Source organism: Triturus cristatus, chromosome 2_2 (assembly GCF_964204655.1).
Source record: "Triturus cristatus chromosome 2_2, aTriCri1.1, whole genome shotgun sequence".
Lineage (NCBI taxonomy): Eukaryota > Metazoa > Chordata > Amphibia > Caudata > Salamandridae > Triturus > Triturus cristatus.
The window spans coordinates 218,497,431-218,518,725 of NC_140582.1; the positions used below are offsets into that span (position 1 = coordinate 218,497,431).

Sequence of the window (21,295 nt, forward strand, 5' to 3'; positions counted from 1 at the left end):
AGGGTGCGGTCTAGATGACGACAGGATGGATCCGCCTTTTATATGCCGACCCGTTAGCACAAGTAACGGTCAATAATAAGAGGTCGGACGTGTTTGCCCTGGGCAGAGGCACCAGACAAGTGTGCCCTCTTTCGCTGCTATTGTTTGCCCTCTCCCTGGAACCGCTCGCGGCATGGATACGAAGTGATGTCTCTATCCGTGGACTTCGTTGGACCGAGGATTGGGAGGATAGAATTTCGCTGTACGCCGACGATATCCTTCTCTATCTTTCTTCCCCTGCGCGTTCACTGAGAGTAGTTTTAGATATTTTTGCCAGTTTCGGACAAAACTCAGGTTTCCGAATCAACTGGAGCAAATCGACGCTCTATGTGCTCCACGGGGCCGCTCCCTCCCTTCCTAGACTGCACGATACAAGTTGCGGTTGATGGGTTTCGATATCTGGGCATATATATAACCGCCGATGCCAGGGCTAGATACGAGAGGAATTTGATTCCTCCCCTGCAGAGATTACGAAGGGATGTAGAAGTCTGGAGAAAGTTGCCCCTGTCCCTGCTCGGGAGAGCAGCACTGTTTAAAATGATGGCTTTGCCTAGATTCCTATATACCCTCCAGAACTACCCGGACGTGGTACCTCATACATTCTTTCGGGAAGTCGAGTCCTTGCAGAGAGATCTTCTATGGGACGGTAGGCCGCGGATAGCACTCGGTAAGCTTACGCTCGGATGGTACGACGGGGGTATCGCCCTGCCTGACATTAGGAAGTACTACTGGGCAGCGCATCTGGCTGCAATTAGCCAATACAGAAATGGGGATGACCCGGCATACGGTATGGATAGGTGGCTATTGCCCGGTGGTGATTTCACAAGAGCACTCTACTCCAAACCAACCAGGTTCACACTCACAGGGCCCACGAAACACGCGGTACAGTTATGGCACATAGTCAATAGAGCGCTAGGATGGGCCAATAGACTCACTATGGCCACCCCCCTATGGGATACTGAACAGCTGGGAACTTTGGGGCGAACAAAGGGTTTTGACAAATGGGACCTCATAGGTATCTCACATATAAGGGACCTCTGGGGGAGGAATGGAATGGTACCGTTCCTGACACTACAACAGACATACGAAATGGCTGAATCAGAGCGCTTTCGATACATACAGATTAAACACTCCCTGCAGGCCAACATCCCCATTGGTACGGAGCTGCCTGAGGCATCCCCACTCGAGGACCGACTGCTTGACGGGCATATACCGGAAAAATGCATATCCCTCACATATAAAAAGCTTATTCATCACACCCCTGATCCCCTCGCTGCACTTAGAGAGAAATGGGTAAGGGATGGTCTTGAAATGGACGATGAGGAATGGCAGGAGGCACTCTCGTCGCCAAAAGAAGTGGCCATATCGGCTAAACTCAAGCTGGTGCAACTCAAGATCCTACACAGAGCTTATCTCTCAGAGCAGCAATTACTGCTTATGGGCAAAAGTGTGGATGGGCGGTGTAGGAGACGGTGTGGGATGGAAGGCGGGTTCCTGCACATTCTTTGGGAATGCCCGTTAATTCAAGACTTCTGCCAAAAAATCCTGAAATGTATGAGTACAATTTGGAAAGTCCCTCTTAAGCCTGAGGCCAAGAGATGCCTGTTGAACATCTGGGAGCCCACAGACCTAAATGTGAAGGGGAGGATATGGGCCACACTGGGGCAGATGATCGCTAAGCGTAATATAGCGCAGTCATGGGGAGCCGCCGGGCCACCGAAACTGACGAAATGGAAAGAGGACATGGACTGGTGTATGGTGAGAGAGAAAACAGTCTATGTGGCTCGGGGGTGCCCCAAAAAATGGATTGAAATATGGTCTAAATGGAATGTGTATCGGGGGGGACTGTGCAAACCCCCATCTCTTCCATCGCCCGAGGATCATTGTATGGTGTAAATCTCACTGCATGACTGGTAAATTTGCACGCTATAACGACAGCAATGTACTGATGCTTCTAAAGAACGGCAGCTACTATAATGTACGATACATGTCTCTGTAACGCATGACTCTGTTGGTTAAGTTCAATAAACAGATTTAAAAAAAAAAAATCGTCACTCCGACAGCGATGTACTGGGTTTTAATCCACGTACATATGTGGCTACCTGATGACTCTCTCTCAAAACTTTTATTAGAGTAGACGAGGTCTGAAATTAGTCTGTAGTTGGCGAAGGACTAGGTTGGTCGTCAATGTTTTCAGACGCAGAGTAATGCTTCTTACTCCACAGTTCCTTAAGAGGCAGCAGAAGTAAGCATTATGGCAGTGCCCTCTCCATTTATGGGACAATGTGAGAGTCAGGAAGGCAAAACAGTGGGTAGGCCTCTGGATCAGTAAGGCAAAAGTGCAGCCTGAGTAGAACGGCTGAGTTGGAAATCTGCCCTTTCAGCGGGGTCTCCACAAATTATTTGCCTTTTTTCTGAACCCTATTTTTGCTGGTTATAGAACTCAGTGCACTTTATCCCTGCTAACCAGGGGTAACGTGCTTGTGCTCCTCCTTTCAGCATGGTAAACATCGGTATACACCTGTTTTGCATCTTTACTTATACAGCACTAGTATATGGCACCAAGGTGTACCCAAGGCCTGTAAGTTAACCTCTTCTGTGCCCATGACGAGATAGTCTCGTCATGGAGCACGGTTGCGCTGTGCCCATGACGAGACTATCTCGTCATGAACCCCGTCCGCTAATGTAACGCCCGGCACAGGAGGGGGAAAGGGCGGGGCACTGAAGGGGTTAAATGTCACAAGTAGATGGCAGTAACCATTGTGTCATCCACTAAAGTGACTATGTAAACATGACTGTAGGTCTGCCACTAGTAGCCTGGTGACTACACAGGCTCTAACTGTAAATTTGACTGTAAAAATAACCCCTTTTGACAGACCTAAACCTTCCTTTTAAATATTTATAAGTCACCATTAAGTAGGATATGCAAAAGTGTAATGTTATGTTCTTACAGTAAAAATGCCCTCAAAGCTATTTTCACAGTAGCAAATTTGGTTGTTCAATATGAAAACAGTGGATTGCAATATTAAATACTAATCCTGTATCTCAGGAATTGGACTAGCTAGAAAAATAATTAAACAACGGTGTTGTTTTTTTTTTAAAACGAACTGTCAAGTCTGTTATCCAGATTTCAACCAGAATAAGGGGATATTACCTCTTGTGAAGGAAAGCCAGCAGTCATATTTAAGCTTTACTTAATTGCTTCTTGTGTGTTCACCCAGCCAACGTAGTGTCCGCTGTTTAACCACTTATTAGATTTTTACCAGCTAGCAGGTGAGAGCTTGCTGCGAGATCACCTACTCCAGATCTCTGAATACAAGCAGCACCAACTCACTTTTGTGAAAGCAAGACCAGGATACTTAGTGTTACTGCTCCAATTCCTTAAAACCTACAAGCAAAATGGATAAACTCATCCAAAAAGACAGCGATTTGCAAAATTCTTTGAAAGCCAGATTTCTTTGAAAGCCTTGCCTCATATATCTTACAGCACACATCACAAAACAGTAATGGCACACACAGGCCTGATCTCCTGCTGACGCTACAGAAACCTTGCTACCACTTATGTGAATCACCAAGCTGTGCAGGGTACCCACTAGCACCATTAAAGTAAATGGTCTACTGTAACAGTGCAAAAATACTCCATCAAAGCATTAAAGAAATGTGTCTCCGGATGGATAATTTAATTTAAAAAAATAACTAATGATAGAACTTTAATTAAATATTTAATGTTATTAAAGCACAACACAAACTAATACACACCTCACTGTACAACTTCTATTCGGCAAAAAGCAAAAACATTTTACCTAAACACCTTCCAACTGCCAAAATAAAAAATTATCACAATGCAACAAATACAGCACTAGTGTTGAAAAGAGGCTTTTAGAGATACCAAAATGAATGAAGGTTATAAATTCTCTCTATTTCCATGCAAGACTTTGCTTCAAGATTGTAGCAAATAAAGGAGCTAGGCATATGGTTAGCCACTGTGTGTAGCCATACAACTAATACTTTTTAAATGTAATATAGTGCTAATATATAGACTAATAACACTTCAACTATTAATTTTTCACAAACGTTAAGGGAAAATATAGAAGGCAAACGTGAACAATAATATAACAAATCACAAACTGAGTGATGGTCTAATAGCAATATGGGTATTTCATCTAAACTCTTGTTAATTCTGAGTTTCTTGTACTCTTCTTGTCTGGTGTTTAAGGCGGCATCTTGAAGCATAAGATTTTTTTAATGTGTACTCCACAAAACAGAGGTGATTCGCAATGAGTTAGATGGATGTGGGCTGCATAAGTGTTGATAATAATGCCCAAACCGTAGGATCCGCCAGTGGTTCCATATAGATATTACAAAATATGAGTAACAGGCTCAATCGCTTAGGCATGGAAGAGTTAAGGGGATGAGATCTCACATGGACAAGCGGTCCAGTGGCAAAGATTCTGACCTTAGAACCAGGAGACCTTGAGGCTATTCCTTGCTTTGGCTTATAACTAAAATTGATAAATTCTAGGTACAATATCCCAGTAGCTGAACCTGTAAATATGCATAATGCATTCATGTGACAAGAAAAAAGCATAATACGCATCTGTAGAAGTTGCCTTAATGTAAAATATCTTGAATCATCTCCCCAACACCCACTGATGTACAGCGTCCTGCTGCGTTCACTCTAGGTTCACACTACCAGTGCAAACTGTGGTTACCCAGACATGAAAGGAGAAAACCAGTCTAAGACAACCATCTCCCATTGTGGATGAACGGATTAGAGAGAAGTGCTCAATAGCGGACCATATTTACTGCTGCAGAGATATCTAAAAGCATGAGAAAAAACCTTACTCACAATTCAGCACATGCCTAGTGTGGTCCACAACCCGAAAGAGGGATGGACATTTCAGTGCCATGACCACACTGTAAAACAGATTAGGACCTGAAAAAGTGCAGGGAAGTTAAGAGGAGGCACTTAGGTACTTCTAGTGAGGCACACCTTCCAAGATACTTGTCTAGAAAAAGGAACACAGTAATCTAACATTAGTTGACTAGATCAGGAGACTTGAAAGGAAAGAACTTGACCATACCTGTAAATCACGAGAACCTTGAAGCAGTATAGTTATCAAAGCAGTATAGTTAAACCAAAGGAGAGCTAAGAAATTGCTAATTTTGGGAGTCACAAAATAAATGTATCATGATCAGAAATATATGAACTCTTACATATGATGCTTAGTAATAATTTCTTCTCTGCAAAATATTTATCAATAAAGCCATTATTGACACTAGGGTCTAAATAGCAGATTTTGTGACAAAAGTAAAAAACAAATCAGGCGTTTGCTTAAAAGTCAAAGGGTAATTTAAAGCTAATCGGACCAGCGGCGGACTCTATAGTCTGCACCTCAATCACCAATCTTAACGACTTTGCTTAAAAGTCAAAGTGTGCCTAACTGTTTTGTTTTTGAAGTGAGGCAAAAAATCTTACAGCTTCCAGAAGAAGTGCAGGCAAGCAGAAACTGTACAAGAGAGATACTACTCTTCCTCAACTACATTGGTTTTAGAAAACTCGTGTGATATCAACTTTAGGAAGGTAAGGATTGCATTGATGCCATGCATGAAAAAACACATTTTCCAAACTTTCAGTAGCAGAAACACTTTGTATTTTTAGAATATAATTTGGAGAAATCGCAAACGCCTGATGCCATATAAATCAACATCTTATTATGAAATCTGTTTATTGGCATTTTGTTAATATAGACATAGAACATAGTACATTTGAATTACCTTACGGGCAATGAGTCAGCAAATCTGATGATACACCCCCAGTCATGAGCATGGTAAACAACAGGATCAAGCGCCGCACCCGTGTGCTAGGAAAGATGAATCTTATGGGTCTCTGAACCAACACCATTATCTAAACAGTTCCATTAAACAATAAGAAGAAAGAGGCAAAACAACAAAGGCCCCAGCATAACAGCAGCAGCAGGTTCGGTCTTTTACCATAAGATCCCCAAGGTCCCTCCCCCGACCCGACCCCCCCACCAGCTCCCCATCCCCTGGTACAAACAGTTCCATTAATAGCAATTTTCAGTTTCCCCACACACCGCCTGATTCAGCGAAGACCTCCGCGACATTCCCCATGCTTGACCCCCGGACCTCACCTCCGCTCCCCCCCTCCTCAGTGAGTGCCTCCTCAACGCGTGTCCCACAGAGTCTCAGGGCATCCCCATCTAGCTGCATCAGGATCTGTAAATGTGTGCCCCACTGGTTCGCTATAGGTGTGCGCCTGAGGCCCAGCGTTTCCTCCGCCCCCGCCCACACCAGCAGGGAACTTCGCCATGCTTGCGCTCGGGGGGGCTCAGCTCCCTTCCAGCGCTTGGTGAGCAACTGCTTCGCCACCACCAGACCCAGGTCGAAAAAACGAGAGGCAAACTTCGTGGGGGGGTTCTACGAAACAGGTGCAGCAAGCAAGCCGGCCACTCCCGCGGCGCCAGTTGGCCGGTGCATTTACTTAATGCTCCATGCACCATCCGCCAATACGAGTCCAGCGCCGGACAGCTCCACAACATGTGCACCAGCCCAGCATCCAGAGCCTTGCAGCGTGGGCAGCTTGCATCCGCGCGATGGAAATATCGATTTATAGAGTCGGGAGTGAGATATGCTCTGTGTAGTATAAAATATTGAATTTGGCAAAACCGCATGTTTCTGGGAACCCGCGTCGGTCCCCTTAGTGCATTACTCCATTCTTTGTCAGCCATGGAGCGATCCAAGTCCGCTTCCCATTTACGGCGCAATGGAGACAAGTCGTCACCACCTGTGTACGCAGGGAGGCTGCGAACCAACGTATCATATGGCTCCCCCGTCCCATGACATGTAGGTATTGCATCATGAGGTGCTGCGCCGGTTCCTCCTGAAGAGCTCCCCACCGGCTCGCCAATGTCGTTATTAGTGAGCGGTGACAGAGAAATTGGCCGACTGGTAACCCCGTCTCCTCAGCCAATTGGGCAAATGGGATAAGCGCACCATCGCGGTAGAGGTCCCCCAATGTGCAAATATCCACCGCATGCCATTCTGCAAGCTCCACCGAGCATAGTATCCTCCGCCCACTAGGGGAACCCTCAATCGGCATGGCGGGGGCGTAAGGGACACTCAACCGAGTCAAGTAAAGGGCACACTGATAACATTTGTAGGCCACTGCCACAAGGAGGGGCCCCGGCTTGACCACTCTGGCAGTGGGGTGGAACGACGCAATGATATCCGCCAGAGGGAGAGGTGGCTCCGCGGACGCCGTATCGTCCCTCTCTCTATCGGCCAACCACCTGGCCACCCATTGTAGCTGTGCTGCTAGGTAATAGTGCGCAAAGCACGGCATCGCGAGGCCCCCCTGACCCGTAGGAAGGTATAACTTGGATAGTGCCACTCTGTGGCGCGCAGTACCCCACACAAAGTCCCGGAGTGAGCGCTCCAGGGTAGCAAAGAAGGATGCCGGGATGTAGACTGGCAGGTTAGCAAAATAGTAGAGGAGCCTGGGTAGAGCCACCATTTTGACTAAGGCAATGCGCCCTGTGACCGCGAGAGAGAGGGTACCCCAAAAACGCATCTGGGCTCTGACCGCAGTTACCGCCCTGCCCAGATTGCCCTCAACCAGGTCAGCTGGTTGCCTATACACTTGGATGCCCAGGTAACGGAAGGTGTCCGGTTGCCACTTGACAGGCACACCCCCCAGGTGATACTGGGGATCCAGAGCATCAGCGCGGAACGGATAAAGGCACGATTTGGCCGCGTTCACCCGTAGACCGGAGAGCGCAGCAAATTCCGTTAGGACTCGCTCCAGGTCCCCGGAGATGTGCGCCACATCTTTAATGAAGACCAGGAGGTCATCCGCATATAAGGAGACCTGGTGCGTCGCGTCGCCCATGGGGATGCCGTCTGTCAAAACCCTCCTTAGGGTGGCTGCTAAAGGTTCTATGGCAAGCGCAAAAAGGAGAGGCGAAAGAGGGCACCCTTGCCTGGTACCACGGCCAACTGGAATGGCATCAGAAATGTATGGGCCGTTTCTCACCCGAACCACAGGGTTCTGAAGCGCCGCCATTTGGAGGAACCCGAGGCCTAGTCCATAGTGCGACAACGCCGCCACCAGATACCCCCATTCAAGGCAGTCGAAGGCCTTTTCGAGGTCCAATACTAAAGAGCCTGCCCGCGGCCAATGCTGTGCGCCATGTGCGGCAATGCGGAAGAACCGACGGAGGTTAAGTGAGGTGCTGCGCTTCGGTACAAACCCATTTTGGTCCTTGTGCACCAGCACAGGTACAGTTGGGGCCAGCCGCTCCGCTAGGAGTTTGGCCAGAATGTTATAATCGTCGTTGAGGAGGGCGAGGGGGCGGTAGGACCCCAGGCTGGTAGGGTCACGTCCTGGCTTGGGTAAAGAAATCAGGTAGGCCTCCCTCATGGAGGCAGGCAGGGTAGCCTCCTCAAGGGCCGTGAGATATAACACGTGCAGTCTAGGCACCAGGGACTCTCGATATGCTTTATAATACTCCGCCGGGAGACCATCCGGTCCAGGCGCCTTGCCAGAAGCCAGTGAGGCCACCGCTTCCCCTATCTCCTCCAGCGTGAGGGGGCCTTCTAATGTTTCCTGGTGGGCACCCGGAATCGTGGGCAGGCAGGCAGCTTCTAGAAACTGATCCAGATCCTGTGTCTGTCTGCGCCCCGTTGAAGTGTATAGGGCCGTGTAATGCGCTGTCAGTATCTGATGGATCTCCTGCTGCGTATGCACCAGCGTCCCATCCGATCCACGAATAGAGGCTATTGGTGCGTAAACCAACTCCTGTCTAATCAACCAGGCCAGCAACCGCCCCGCTCTATCGGACGTAGCATGGACCCGAGCCGAATGCGCAGCGTAGTTGTGGCACCGCAGTCGCTCCAGCAGCTCGGCATGCCGCGCCCGGAGCCACGCCAGCCGGGCCGAGACCCGACCGCCTCCCTCACCATGGCGTTCACACGACAATAGCCGCGATTCCTATAAATCAACATCTTATGCTACTCAAGTACAAAAGCATACCTAGATATCTTAACCAACAGCCAATATGGATTCATATCATGATGAACACTAAATATTTAGTTATTTAGTTTGCCAGTTTATGGATACTGCAGCACCCAGCATAATCATTTGTAAATAGAAAGTATTGCATTCAATGTTTGCTTCGAATCAACATTTCTTATACAAACGAGGCTGATGCAAGAATTATTGGAAAGCTTCCAAGAGACTCTAAGCCATGAGGTTATCAGAACTGATGTAATGTTTTCATCAAAAAGAAGTATCAAACCTAGCACATTGTAAGCCGAACACAGTGCTTCTCAGTACGAAATAGAATATCAGACGGTGGCCTCAGGAGAGCCAACGGCAATGACAGACCCGTAGTGTGTATTTTAAGATGGCTTGTAGCCATTATCCAAAATCCTCCAAGATCAGGCACATTTAGTGGTGACATGGGACCCCAAGGCTCTGAGGTAACATAACCTACTAGGAATGGGAGCAGAGAATACAATGAAAATATTATAATGGCGGAACTACAAGATGATAGGTCTGCTATGAATGGACGATGTCAACTACAAGATAATAGGTCTGCTATGAATGAATGGACAATGCCAACTACAAGATGATAGGTCTGCTATGAATGAATGGACGATGCCAACTACAAGATGATAGGTCTGCTATGAATGAATGGACGATGCCAACTACAAGATGATAGGTCTGCTATGAATGAATGTACGATGTCAACTACAAGATGATAGGTCTGCTATGAATGAATGGATGATGCCAACTACAAGATGATAGGTCTGCTATGAATGAATGAACAATGCCAACTACAAGATGAGAGGTCAGCTACAACGGAATGGACGATACCCTTGATAGTCAACTGTTAATACCAATAAAAGCAACTGGTTATTAAGTACACAGACCATAAACAAACCACTAAATACCGGCACTAAAAGCAACAGGTTTCCATAACAAGAGAAAGTCAAGGAAAAAAGAAATATGATCACTAGTTGTATGGAAATCAGAGTTTTGAAAGATGACTAAAACATAAATTGTGCCTGATGAACGTAAAAAAATAGAGACGTTAAGAACATTGTTCAGTGTCAAAGTTTGTAATTAGAGACTGCATCTACTCATAACATGCTTAGTTCATAAGTGTGCACTTCAACATATGCGGAATCTAACAGAGAATGTTGAGTAAACATGTTTATGAGATTTGTTTTAGGAAGCAAATGGAAAATTGCACTACGCACAAAACAAAAGCATGTTGCTTAAATATGCAGGAGGGATGAAACTGATGGCCAGAATCACCCTTTATGCAGTAATAGATAGAAAAAGGAGCATGCAGAAGAGAGAAGTGCGGGCGGTGAAAATCATTGTACCAGGTACACCATATGTGATAACACGTATGGTACTGAATCTACATATGGTATACACCCGCAGTTTACGTTACTTCAAAAGTCATGATATATAAACAAATGCTTAATAGAAAGGTATGATGGATAACACAGTGGTGATGTTAAGTCGAATAATATGTTACAAGTGTAATTACATTGTATTTCTACAGTAATTTAATGAAAATTAATAAAAACACATAAACCGAAGTAACCACCCTTTGCTAAGGCTTTAACAGTTAAATATGGATAACTGTTACATTCCATATGCAGCTACGAGCGTTTAATTCAGCTGCAGAAAAATACATTTAGATGAGACACATACATTTGAGGTTGTGGCATTATATACAGAGAACAAATGATACAATCATACTTCGGCACCCTTTCCATACATCAAAAGAAGGGGCTACTTTTTTTTCAAATGTTTAACTGAGATGTAAATTGTTTGATTGCAAAACAGAATATTCCAAAAATACGTTACTGTGAAAACCAGATATTTCATGTTTTGTGCTTGTGATAGCAGACCTGCTTTGCTTTGAGTAGTTGTACAGTGGACAAAATGTCTACTATACCAACCTAAAGGTAATTCCATTTACAAGTCCTGGTTTGGCTTACAGTCAAAAAATAAAAAACTGAAAAAATGTCAATTCTCCTACATTTTCTATCACTGGTGTAACACCACTGCATATAGAGGGGACAGCAGCCCAAGCAAAGCTTTTTCACTAAGAAACAGCACAACCGCTGCAGACATATACGAAGTACATTTAGGCAGGCATTAAACTAGGTACCTCTTTTAGAATGTTTCACTTAACTTGTTAATATGCAGCGCCGGACTGGCCATAGAGGGCATCAGGCGTTTCCCCAGGAGGCCGGAAGGGTGGGGGGCGGTTTTATAGCGGTGGGGGCTGGTTTTGTGACTGGAGGCTGGTTTTGAAACAGTGCTGCAATATCAGTTCCCAGTAACAAAAGCAGCAGTGCTCCACACCTTCAAACCCACCCCCACCCCCAGGGGGAGCTGGTCTGACAAAATTGCCAAGGCTGCTTTGGGTTTCCAGTCTGGCCCTGCTAATAATATGTGCGAGCATGAATGGTCCATACCTGGTAGTGACTGTGCTGAGGAATCGCTGATTGGAGCAGTGCTAAGTTGCTGCTGGCTGGAGCTCACCTCTGGCTCTGCACTAACTGAGGGAGAGGCTGCCATTTCACAAAACTCATCTGGCTTCAGTACAGGTGGAAGGAGCTCCTCCGTAACAGCCTGTTCATCTTGCCCGGGAATCTGCAGAGCTGATAATGGAATGCTGATTGGCTGATTGCTGCTAGAAGTACTGACAGGCATCTGAATGGGTCCCTGTTGATTGACTGCTGAGGAGCAAGCTGGGCCTGTGTTAATAGAGGGCATAGAAGTCCTTGCAGGTTTTTGAATCGGAGGAGGTCTTGTTAGGACTGGAGGGGAAGTAGACATACTTTGCAGATCTAGTTCGGCATTGAGAATAGCAGCTGTTAGAGTGGTGGGTTTTGTGGCCCCAACAAAGGAGGGTCCAGCATGGCTCTGGGGTTTCTGCTTTGACATGTGCGTCAGGGACAATGCTGGTCCATCAATTCCACCAGTAAGTTCTGCATTTGCAACAATATAATAATCCTCAGGAATTTCCTGCTTAATTTTCTTGATGAGTACATCATCACTGTTCTCATCTATTATCAGAGACCCTGGAATACCAGACAGCCCTACTACTTGTCTTTTTCTAGAAAGATTTGGAGATCTTTGGGCCCGAGCTTCAAAGTCACTATCTTCATCGGTCCCAGAAGACTCACAAACCATATCAAAAAGAGTGGCTTCATCTTCATATTCCTCCACTGGATCATCCAGCTCTGATGGCTCACTGCCGTAGGAAAAGTCACAAGAGTCTCTAGTTATACCGTCTATCTTTGATTTTCCGGTCCTTCCAGTGTGCCTTTCCAATGGGCTGGTTTGCGTCTCTGATGGCACACCTGTGATACTAGGGCTATCTGAATTGAAACTTCTGTTATCTTGGAAACACATCCTCTCCTGGGAGCCTGCCCGGCATGTGGCAGTCAATGGCCAGTGGTATGCATGTCCTGCACTGCAGCCCCACATTGCAGTCAAGTTGCCATGGGATCCTTCAGACAGCAGGTGCTTCAGGTTGGGGATCACACTACAAATAGTTCCATGGCTATGAGCCCAACTAACCAGTTTGGAAAGGTTTTCAGAAGACGTGTGAAGGCAATCCTCCATGCTGAAAGAGGAACTTGCTCTCTCCTGAAAAATAAAAATATGAAAAAAGATACAAGCATTAGGAAAAACTATTTGCATTATTTAAAACAACAAAGCATAACTTCACAGTTGACTCAAAATCTAGATGTCACATGTTATTCAATGATAAGGCCACTACCCAGTTCAGCCCTTCATGATACGAAGTTAAATCAAATTTGCCATAACTAAGGAAATTATGCTTATCCCTTCCATTCACTGGAACTCTGCAGACACCTTTTCTATACAAGTTGTAGTCCAAACCATCTGAAAGAAAAATCTACCCGCAGCTCTCGTCACTGGTCCAGCATGAAGCACTAGCTGTTGCCCTCCAGTATACAGAGGAACACTTTTGAGGAGAAGATTGCCACCAGAAATCTGCACTAGTACTCTGAGACATAAAACATACACTCCCATAAACTCATGGATGATCATCTGTTTTTTATGTTTGGAAACTAAAGATTGTTCAGGTGTATTTAGTCTGATCATCTCCCAAGAGAACTACAGCAAATCTGTACATGCATGTTCAATTCAATAGTTTTTTTTGTTGTTTTTTTTTTAAATTTTCAAAGACCTTTATTGCATCAACACACAGCATTACAGTTCGACGCCTACAACCTCACGGGCCGGCTACAGTAAAGAAATTATCTCTGTGCCATTCACAGACATACACAGCCATAAAGCCGACAACCCGGAGGTCCGGCGGCATCTCTCTGCGACCCATCCCGCATTTCATCCATGCTGGTTATGCTGCGTTCCGAGGCCCATGAACTTATTTAAGTGTCCCTTTGTAACTCCCTCCCTGTAGAAAACAATGAAAGGTAACCCGGGGTAAGGGTGTCGATAATCCCAATATGAAATAAATAGTCGTAATTGCCAGAGCCCTGCAAGACATACATATGTAGTCACTCCCGGTACCGGCCCCGAAACCGGATAAGCCCCTCACACCTAATTAACCCTCAATACTGACTTCTTGAGTATAAGCAGCAATAAGAGCCGACTCACCGCGGAGACAGTCAACAATACTGGTAACGCATAAAAACACTCCCAGTCCTGTGGGTTTATCTGTGATAACAAATAAGAAGATGTTTATATTAGATCCTCAGCCCCCCACATCTCCTGTGTCAAACTCCGAGCCTTGCAAACAATCCACCCGCCACCCTCTCATCCCCAACATCATCAACTCCATAGTGCCGCCCGTAGAGAGAAGAGCACGATATTGTACCACCTGCCCTACAAGCCTGACTCAGCCATACCGTAACTCCGTAAGAGGCCGTGTCTAAATTCCTGGTGCCATAGCCCCAACCGTCGTCTCTTGGTGTACATCACCAACCACAGTGGCCTTAACCGCCAAGTACTCTCTGAGCGGATCCCATATGTCCGTAGCCCTACTGTTCAGTGGTTGTGTGTCGGCGTATATCATGTTCTGGTCCTGACAATACACTAAATCAGCTATCCATTCTTTAAATTTCGGAGCTCGGCCCCTCCCCCACCTACATGCAACTCTTCGTTTAGCTAGCAAAAGAGCAATACCTCCAAATTTCCGATGCGCCTTGGGTAACTGCATAGTACACCCCAGCAGCATCATGAGCAGGTCATGCTCAATCGTTTCGCCCAACATAGCGGTCAGTGCAGCGTGCACCTGTAGCCAATACTCGGACACCCTCGGGCACGTCCAAGCCAGATGGAGAAAAACGGCCCCCTCCGAGTGGCAGCGTTCACATCTGTCATTGTTCGACAGCCGGAACCTCAGTTTTCTAACGGGTGTGCAATACAGCCTCTGCAAAAACTTATAATGAATAATCCGTAGTCTGCAACTGGCGGATATCTGCGACGTGAGCTCACAGCAATACGCCCATTGCGCCTCCGTAATATCTCTGCCTATATCCACGCACCACTGCCGGAGCGCTCTACATTCCCCATTCCCACTGTGCTGTAGAATACTACGGTATAGGTGAGAAACTAAATGCCTGCCATCCCCAGACATCAATAAAACCTGCAGAGGCAGCACTGTTTCAGGTTCTTCCGGAAACTGCTGTATGAGAGCCCGCAATCCCTGCCGCAGCCGGATATAGTAAAAAATATCCAATGGCGTAGGCCGATACCCCTGAAACAACTGTTCTTTCGTTTTGAACTGACCATTCAAAAATAAATCACCCCAGGAACGGATATTCAGCTTAGCACACATCCCCTGAAACCCCCCTTCCTGCAACAAGGACAGACCCGGATGGTACACTAACGGCAACTTCTCAGCATACAAAATCGGAAGGGCAACCCTGCGCAGAATACGCTGCCACGCATCTATCGTGCTCGTCACCGTGGTAGCCGGCGTCTCAATCACACCCACTGGACCATGAATAATACCCGTCAATGGAAGAGGTCGAACAATCCAATCCTCCACAGCCAGCTGCGGCATGAACGGCGTAGGCGAAAACCAATGGTAAGCGAAATGAGCTTGAGCGCTCATGTAGTAAGCCAGAAAATCTGGGACATCAAATCCCCCGTCAGAGTATGGCCGGGTAATAATTGACCACGCCAGTCTGGGTTGTTTACCAGCCCAAAACAATCTTAATAGTTCTGAACGTAGTGTGCGAAAGAAAAACGCACCCGGATAGTACGGGATATTCTGGAACAAGTACAAAAAGCGCGGTAAAACCACCATTTTAGTCAGCGAAGCCCTACCAGCCATGGTAAAAGGTAAAGAAATCCACCGAGTCACATCTTCTGCCAGTTTAGTAACGGCAGTACCGTAATTTAATCGTAGTGTCTCTTCCCTCAGCTTCGAAACCTGTATCCCTAAATAACGAAGGTCCGAATCACACCATTCAAGCGGATAGTCCAGTGCGAATCGGGCCACCGCAGGAGTCAGGGGGAAAAACTGTGATATTTTCCAATTTATCTGTATACCAGACAATCTACCGAACACCAAGAATTCCCTGAGCAGCGGGTTGAGGTTAGTTTGCGGATCCACAACATACAGTGTTAAGTCATCCGCATATAGGGACACATCGATCTGTCGTTGGAAACACTTAAAAGCACGTTACTTGTGCAATTGCCGTATCCGACAAGCCAATGGTTCAATCGCTATCGCGAACAATAATGGGGACAATGGGCACCCCTGTCTGGTACCTCTGGTTAGTGAAATCGGAGCCGACATCTCCCCATTAATTAGCACTCTCGCCGACGGGTCAGTATACAGCAATTTTATCCATGCCACGAATATTTTTGGAAACCCCATCCTATACAAGATAGCAAATAAGTAGTTCCACTCAACCGAGTCGAATGCTTTGGTAGCATCAAGGAATATGGCAGCTACAGGTAGTTCCGGCGCCACTGTGTGAAGCAGAGCGAACAGCGTCCGCAAATTACTGGCCGTAGATCTCCCAGGGATAAACCCAGCCTGATCCGGAAGGGCTATCCTAGTCATTAGCAAAGAGAGCCTTGTGGCCAGCACTTTCGCCAATATCTTCGCATCACAATTTATCAAAGAGAGAGGCCTATACGCACCACAGTCAGTAGGGTCTTTACCTGGCTTTAGCAATGATGTAATCACCACCTCCCTCATTGACCCTGGCAACCTTCCCACCTCAAGAGACTCCTCGTAGACCTCCTTGAGCACCGGGGCCATTATATCAATGTAACATTTATAGAATTCCGCCGGTAGCCCATCCGATCCCGTCGCTTTACCATTATTAAGAGACAGAATAGCCTCTCGTATTTCAGCAAGTTCAAACGGGGCGCCAAGGAACTGCCTATGATCGTCACTCAACCAGCATAGAGCCACATCGTCCAGGAAATCACCCAACATGACCTCCCCAGTAGACTGTGCAGTATATAACTCCTCATAATGCGAAGTGAACAAGCCCAAGATACCCTTCGCATCCTGAAGCACGACACCTGTCGGCGTACGTACCTCCAACACGTGTGTATTGCAACGCGGATGCCGCGCAATCTCCGCCTGTATACGACCAGGTCTCTCCCTTCGCAATACCTCCGAGCCTGCCAATGCTTACCTCTGAATCTGGCCTCTCTATCAGCTTTCTTTTCATATTGCGTGAGCCGTTCTCTAAATTCCTTATGAGCGGGGCCTATCGGTTCACGGGCCATCCTACATTCCACTTCCTTAAGTTCCGTCTCTAGTTTCAAAAGTGCTCCGCGTATGTCTCGCAGGACCCCAAAACTCTTTGACATGTAGTATCCTCGGACCGTGACCTTAAACGCCTCCCAGATGGTTTCGACACTATCTACCGACCCTTTATTACGAGGGAAAAACTCTGCGATCTCCTCTCCCAACTCAGTCTTAAACAGCGGATCCAACAAGGCTGAGGGTTGCATACGCCACAGTGGCGCAGTCCTGCCACAACCCAAAACCGCCACCAGAACCGGACAATGATCAGAGTAGGACCGCGGCAAATGCGTAACTCTACCTAAATCAGCCACCAACCCGCGAGACAAAAAGCAGTAATCAAGTCTGGCCCATGTGTTAGCGTATGCAGTAAAGTGTGTACCCTCACGCAGCCCAGCATGCACGAACCTCCAACTATCTATCAGTCCCCCTTCCTCCAGTATACCCACCAGAGCATCCCTAGCACATTTGTGGTATGTATGGCTGCCATCAGGACTATCTAATCCTGGGACCATCGCGACATTAAAATCTCCACCCCAGATAATATGCATTGATCCCGTGCTCAGTATCATTCCCCACAACTGTGTGAAAAAAAACGGTGAGTCCACGTTTGGACCATAACAGTTTACGATTGTGACTGTGTCAGTGACAAGCCTACCCCACAACAAACAAAATCTACCTTCTGTATCCGTATGCTCAACCAGACGCACGAACGGCACTGACTTCTTAATTAAAATCGCCGTTCCCCTGGCATACCCGGAATATGAAGAGAAACTACGCACCGCCGCCCATTTGCCAGCCAAGGTATAAGAAGCACGGGGACTAAGATGCGTTTCCTGCAATAAAGCGACTTGAACCTGATGCTGCTCTAAATAGGCCACCACCCTCCTGCACTTCCTCGCATCATTTAAGCCTCGCACATTCCATGATAAAACTGTGAGCTTCGCATTCCTTGTAGTATCAGCCATCATGCATCCACATCACATACCCGTATGCATCTCAGGAGTGACAATAGCAACCACAGCATTGAGTTTGCATGACCCAGCAGAGCCACGTGACAATCTACCACTCCCAGCACCCATCTCTGTAGGCAAAAACTCCCACATTTGTCCCGAGTTACCCTCCCCAGTACGTGAACTCCAAACACCCAAACCCAAATCATACCCCATAGACCCTCCCCACTCCCACTGAAGCAAACCCCAATCTGCCAGTCTTGTTCCCTCCCCATCCCACCCCATCCCACCCCCAATCGCCCCAAAATCCAGGGCAAAGAACTCCCCACACAACAAAAGCACTCTAGGGTATTTCCCTTTGGGGATCATATCTAGGTGGCACCACTAATTCCCCCCAGTATCACCAAACTCACAGTGGGACTCGGAGTCCAGCCTGGTGACCCAGAGGGGTGTCCGGCGCTATAACCATAGGCAACCGTGGTACCTCAGCAGCATGTAGTTCTACCAGCTGACAATAAGGAATGAACAACCCACAGCACAATCAAAGAATCGAAGAATCCCCCCCTCCACCCCCCCATCATTCGCAACAATTTAAGGGGCGACCTGAATGCTGAGTCCAGGATAGTGCCTCCCGCAGCCAAAGTCCCTAGGCATACCTCTCAATCCCCACGTTCGTATAATCTGGAGATACAGGATGCGATCAAGGCGCATCACACTCACTGGTCACCCTCCGCCATCTCCTCGAGCGCTGGTTCCGACTCCTCCGTCCCTCCATCAGTAGGTCGGTGCGCACGCTTGTAATGTCTGAGAAAATCCTCCACTTGCTGAGGATTCGTGAAAAACTTCTGCCTTCCCTGATACGTGACTCTCAACCGAGCCGGGTAGAGCAACGCATAATCCAGTTGCAGATTTCGCAGTTTATCCTTTATAGCCAGAAATTTCCTACGCTCCTCTTGGACCATCGGAGTGAAATCAGGGTACAAAGTAAAGGAGTTTCCCTCATACGATAGCGCGCGCGTGCCGCCCGCAGCGCCGCATCCCAGTCCCGATAGTTCAGCAGCCGGGCAATGATCGGTCTAGGTACCTGGTTTTGGCCTGGGGCCCAGGGCCCGATGCGCCTGTTCGACTATAAAGTGAGGAGAAAAAACTTCAGACCCAATCGCCGCCAGGAACATCTTCTCCACGTACTCCTCCATTTTACCCACGTTGGTAGTCTCCGGAATGCCCACTATGCGGACATTATTACGCCTACTTCTCGCCTTCAAATCCTCGTTCTTAGCTGCAATAACACGCAGTAGGTTGTCCCTCCTGGAGAGCTGCGAGGTGTGATGGGGCAGCGTATCGTCCGAGTCCGATATCCGCTGTTCCGCTCCTTTAAGACGTACCTCGTGCGCATCCAGTTTATGCACCACTGCATCCATGCGCGATGACATCTTGTCGACTTTGTCCGCAATCGTAGCAAACCCCTGGCGCATCTCACGCAAAACTGTAAGCTAGTCGCCGCGTCTGGTGCATCCCCCGTCTCTCCACTCGGCCCAGCCGGGCAATGAGGAACCTCCCCTGGCTTAGACGTCTTCTTGTTCGAGTCGAACGTGAGCTTGGGTTGTCTCGCGTCCGTTCGTCCCATCCTGACCGTCAACCCGTACAATATATCACTCCTGGAGGTCGAGCCCAACTCAGGGTCCCAGCTCGCCAGTTCGATATGTTACAATCGGGAGGGTGCAGCAGGGGAGGGCGGGGATACCCCAACTACCAAGTGTGTACAGCGGTCAGTGCGGTCCCCAATCCCAGGGCGCAGGCCCTCAGTTCAAACTATGATTCCTGTCCCAGCCTGATCAGCAGCGGCGATCCAGCAGAAAGGGCAATTGTTCAACACAAGCAGCAGGCTCAGGGGGATGTTTCCTCCTCCCAAACCAAACTGGCGCCAATCCGTTCACGCAGCCTCTCAGACTTGCCATCCTGGCCCAGGTGAGTAATGCGAGGGGGTAATATTGACGGATCCCCGTCCTGCTCTCTCAGCACCCCAGGCGCTGCTACAGATTCCCACCGAATATGGCTGCTCCGCAGCAGTAGTCCCATCTGACGCTTTCAGGGGCCAAATCCACTTGCTCCATCACCGCCGCAGTCCTGCACACACCCCCCACGTACCAAGGGCATCAGCACTGGGTCCGACCTCCGCTCCAAATGGAGTTTAACGATCGACAGTCACCCCGCGGTAGAAATCCGCCAGCCCTGGCTTCACATCACCAACACTCCAGCGCTGCTCCCGCGCACCGGCTCTCCACAGCGCTCACCCCTGCACCTCTCACTCTCAGCAGGACACCGCAGCGCCCAAGCACCCTCGGCTAGGGTGGGGGAGATCTCCTCTTCACTGTCTCGGTCCGGACGACACCTCCACCAGGGAAGAATCAGGACCCCGCAAAGCCACCCAGGCAGCCGCGTCACTCCGCACAGCAGCCCAATGCTCAACGGTCACAGCCAGCATCCGTAATAGGGGGGGGGGGGGGGGAAGCCTCACCGCCACCACTCTGATCACAGCTCCTTTCAGCGCTCCACAGCTCCGCACCGCCAACCAGCTGGGCACCTCAGCTCTCCCCTCACGTGATCCGGAGGCCCACGGTCCTGACTGCCACCGCGGCCTCTCTTGGGAGCACCAGCCGAGCCCCTCGCTTCGCGTCCACCAGCACACCAGTCCGGCAGATCTTCCGGAGCTCCTCGTTTCCGTCTCCGCTCACCTCCGTCCCTCAATCTTGGTCCGCCGATGCCAGGACCCACCGTGAGTCCACCCGTGCAATTACAGCACCAACAGCCGCCAGCTAAGGATAATTAGTCGGATTTACTTCGCCGGACTGTGGGAGCCCTACACGGGGGCTGCCATTCGCTAGTGCGCCACCTAGCGTCCCCCCATGTTCAATTCAATAGTTTCACAAAATTCAGAGCACCTCTACTCAGGCCACATTTGCTTTTGATCTAGCATATTTCTAAGTCTGCTATTTCCAAAGTCACAAATTGGTTTCTTAGTAAGTCCAGCGAGCCTGCTATTATATGTAAATGAGTATCTGGTGCATAAGGTTACTCGGCTAACATCTTTCTTTCTGTCTCCTGGTTATTCGCAGCTAGGACCATTACTTCACAGTGATCAGTTAGCTCTTGTGCTACTGGGTCTCGCTTCAACCATGTTTTCTATAACATTTCCTCAGCGCCTACATCTATGTCTGTAGTGCTCCTATGTGTGAATATTACCTTGCACAGAAGGCTGGAATGTAAGGAGTTTTTCAATCTATGCTTTCTTTTAAAAGGATGCAGACCCCTCATTCACTTGGTGACATGCTTCATCACAGGGAGTCGCCCCTCACCAGCAAACAAGTTGTTTTCAGGGCTCAATGGCAGCTCTTTAGACAATCCCTTTTTTGGGGGGAGTAAAGCAGGATGAATACTATTTTAGTTTCCTGTTTATTAAAATTGCATCTGATGTTACTA

General features: G+C 48.0%; 1 protein-coding gene across 3 annotated transcripts in view; it reads right to left on the reverse strand.

The window, feature by feature from the left end:
- KIAA1958 (KIAA1958 ortholog) overlaps nucleotides 1–21,295 on the reverse strand; it is a 281,381-nt gene that overhangs the window by 188,604 nt on the left and 71,482 nt on the right. For all 3 annotated transcript variants that reach the window (XR_014978089.1, XM_085641263.1, XM_085641262.1), the window contains one exon: nucleotides 11,566–12,745. Coding sequence is in view for 2 of the 3 variants with exons in the window: in XM_085641263.1 (XP_085497389.1) it covers nucleotides 11,566–12,721 (1,156 nt within the window). In the remaining variant the exon portion in view is untranslated. The remainder of the gene's footprint in view (nucleotides 1–11,565; nucleotides 12,746–21,295) is intronic.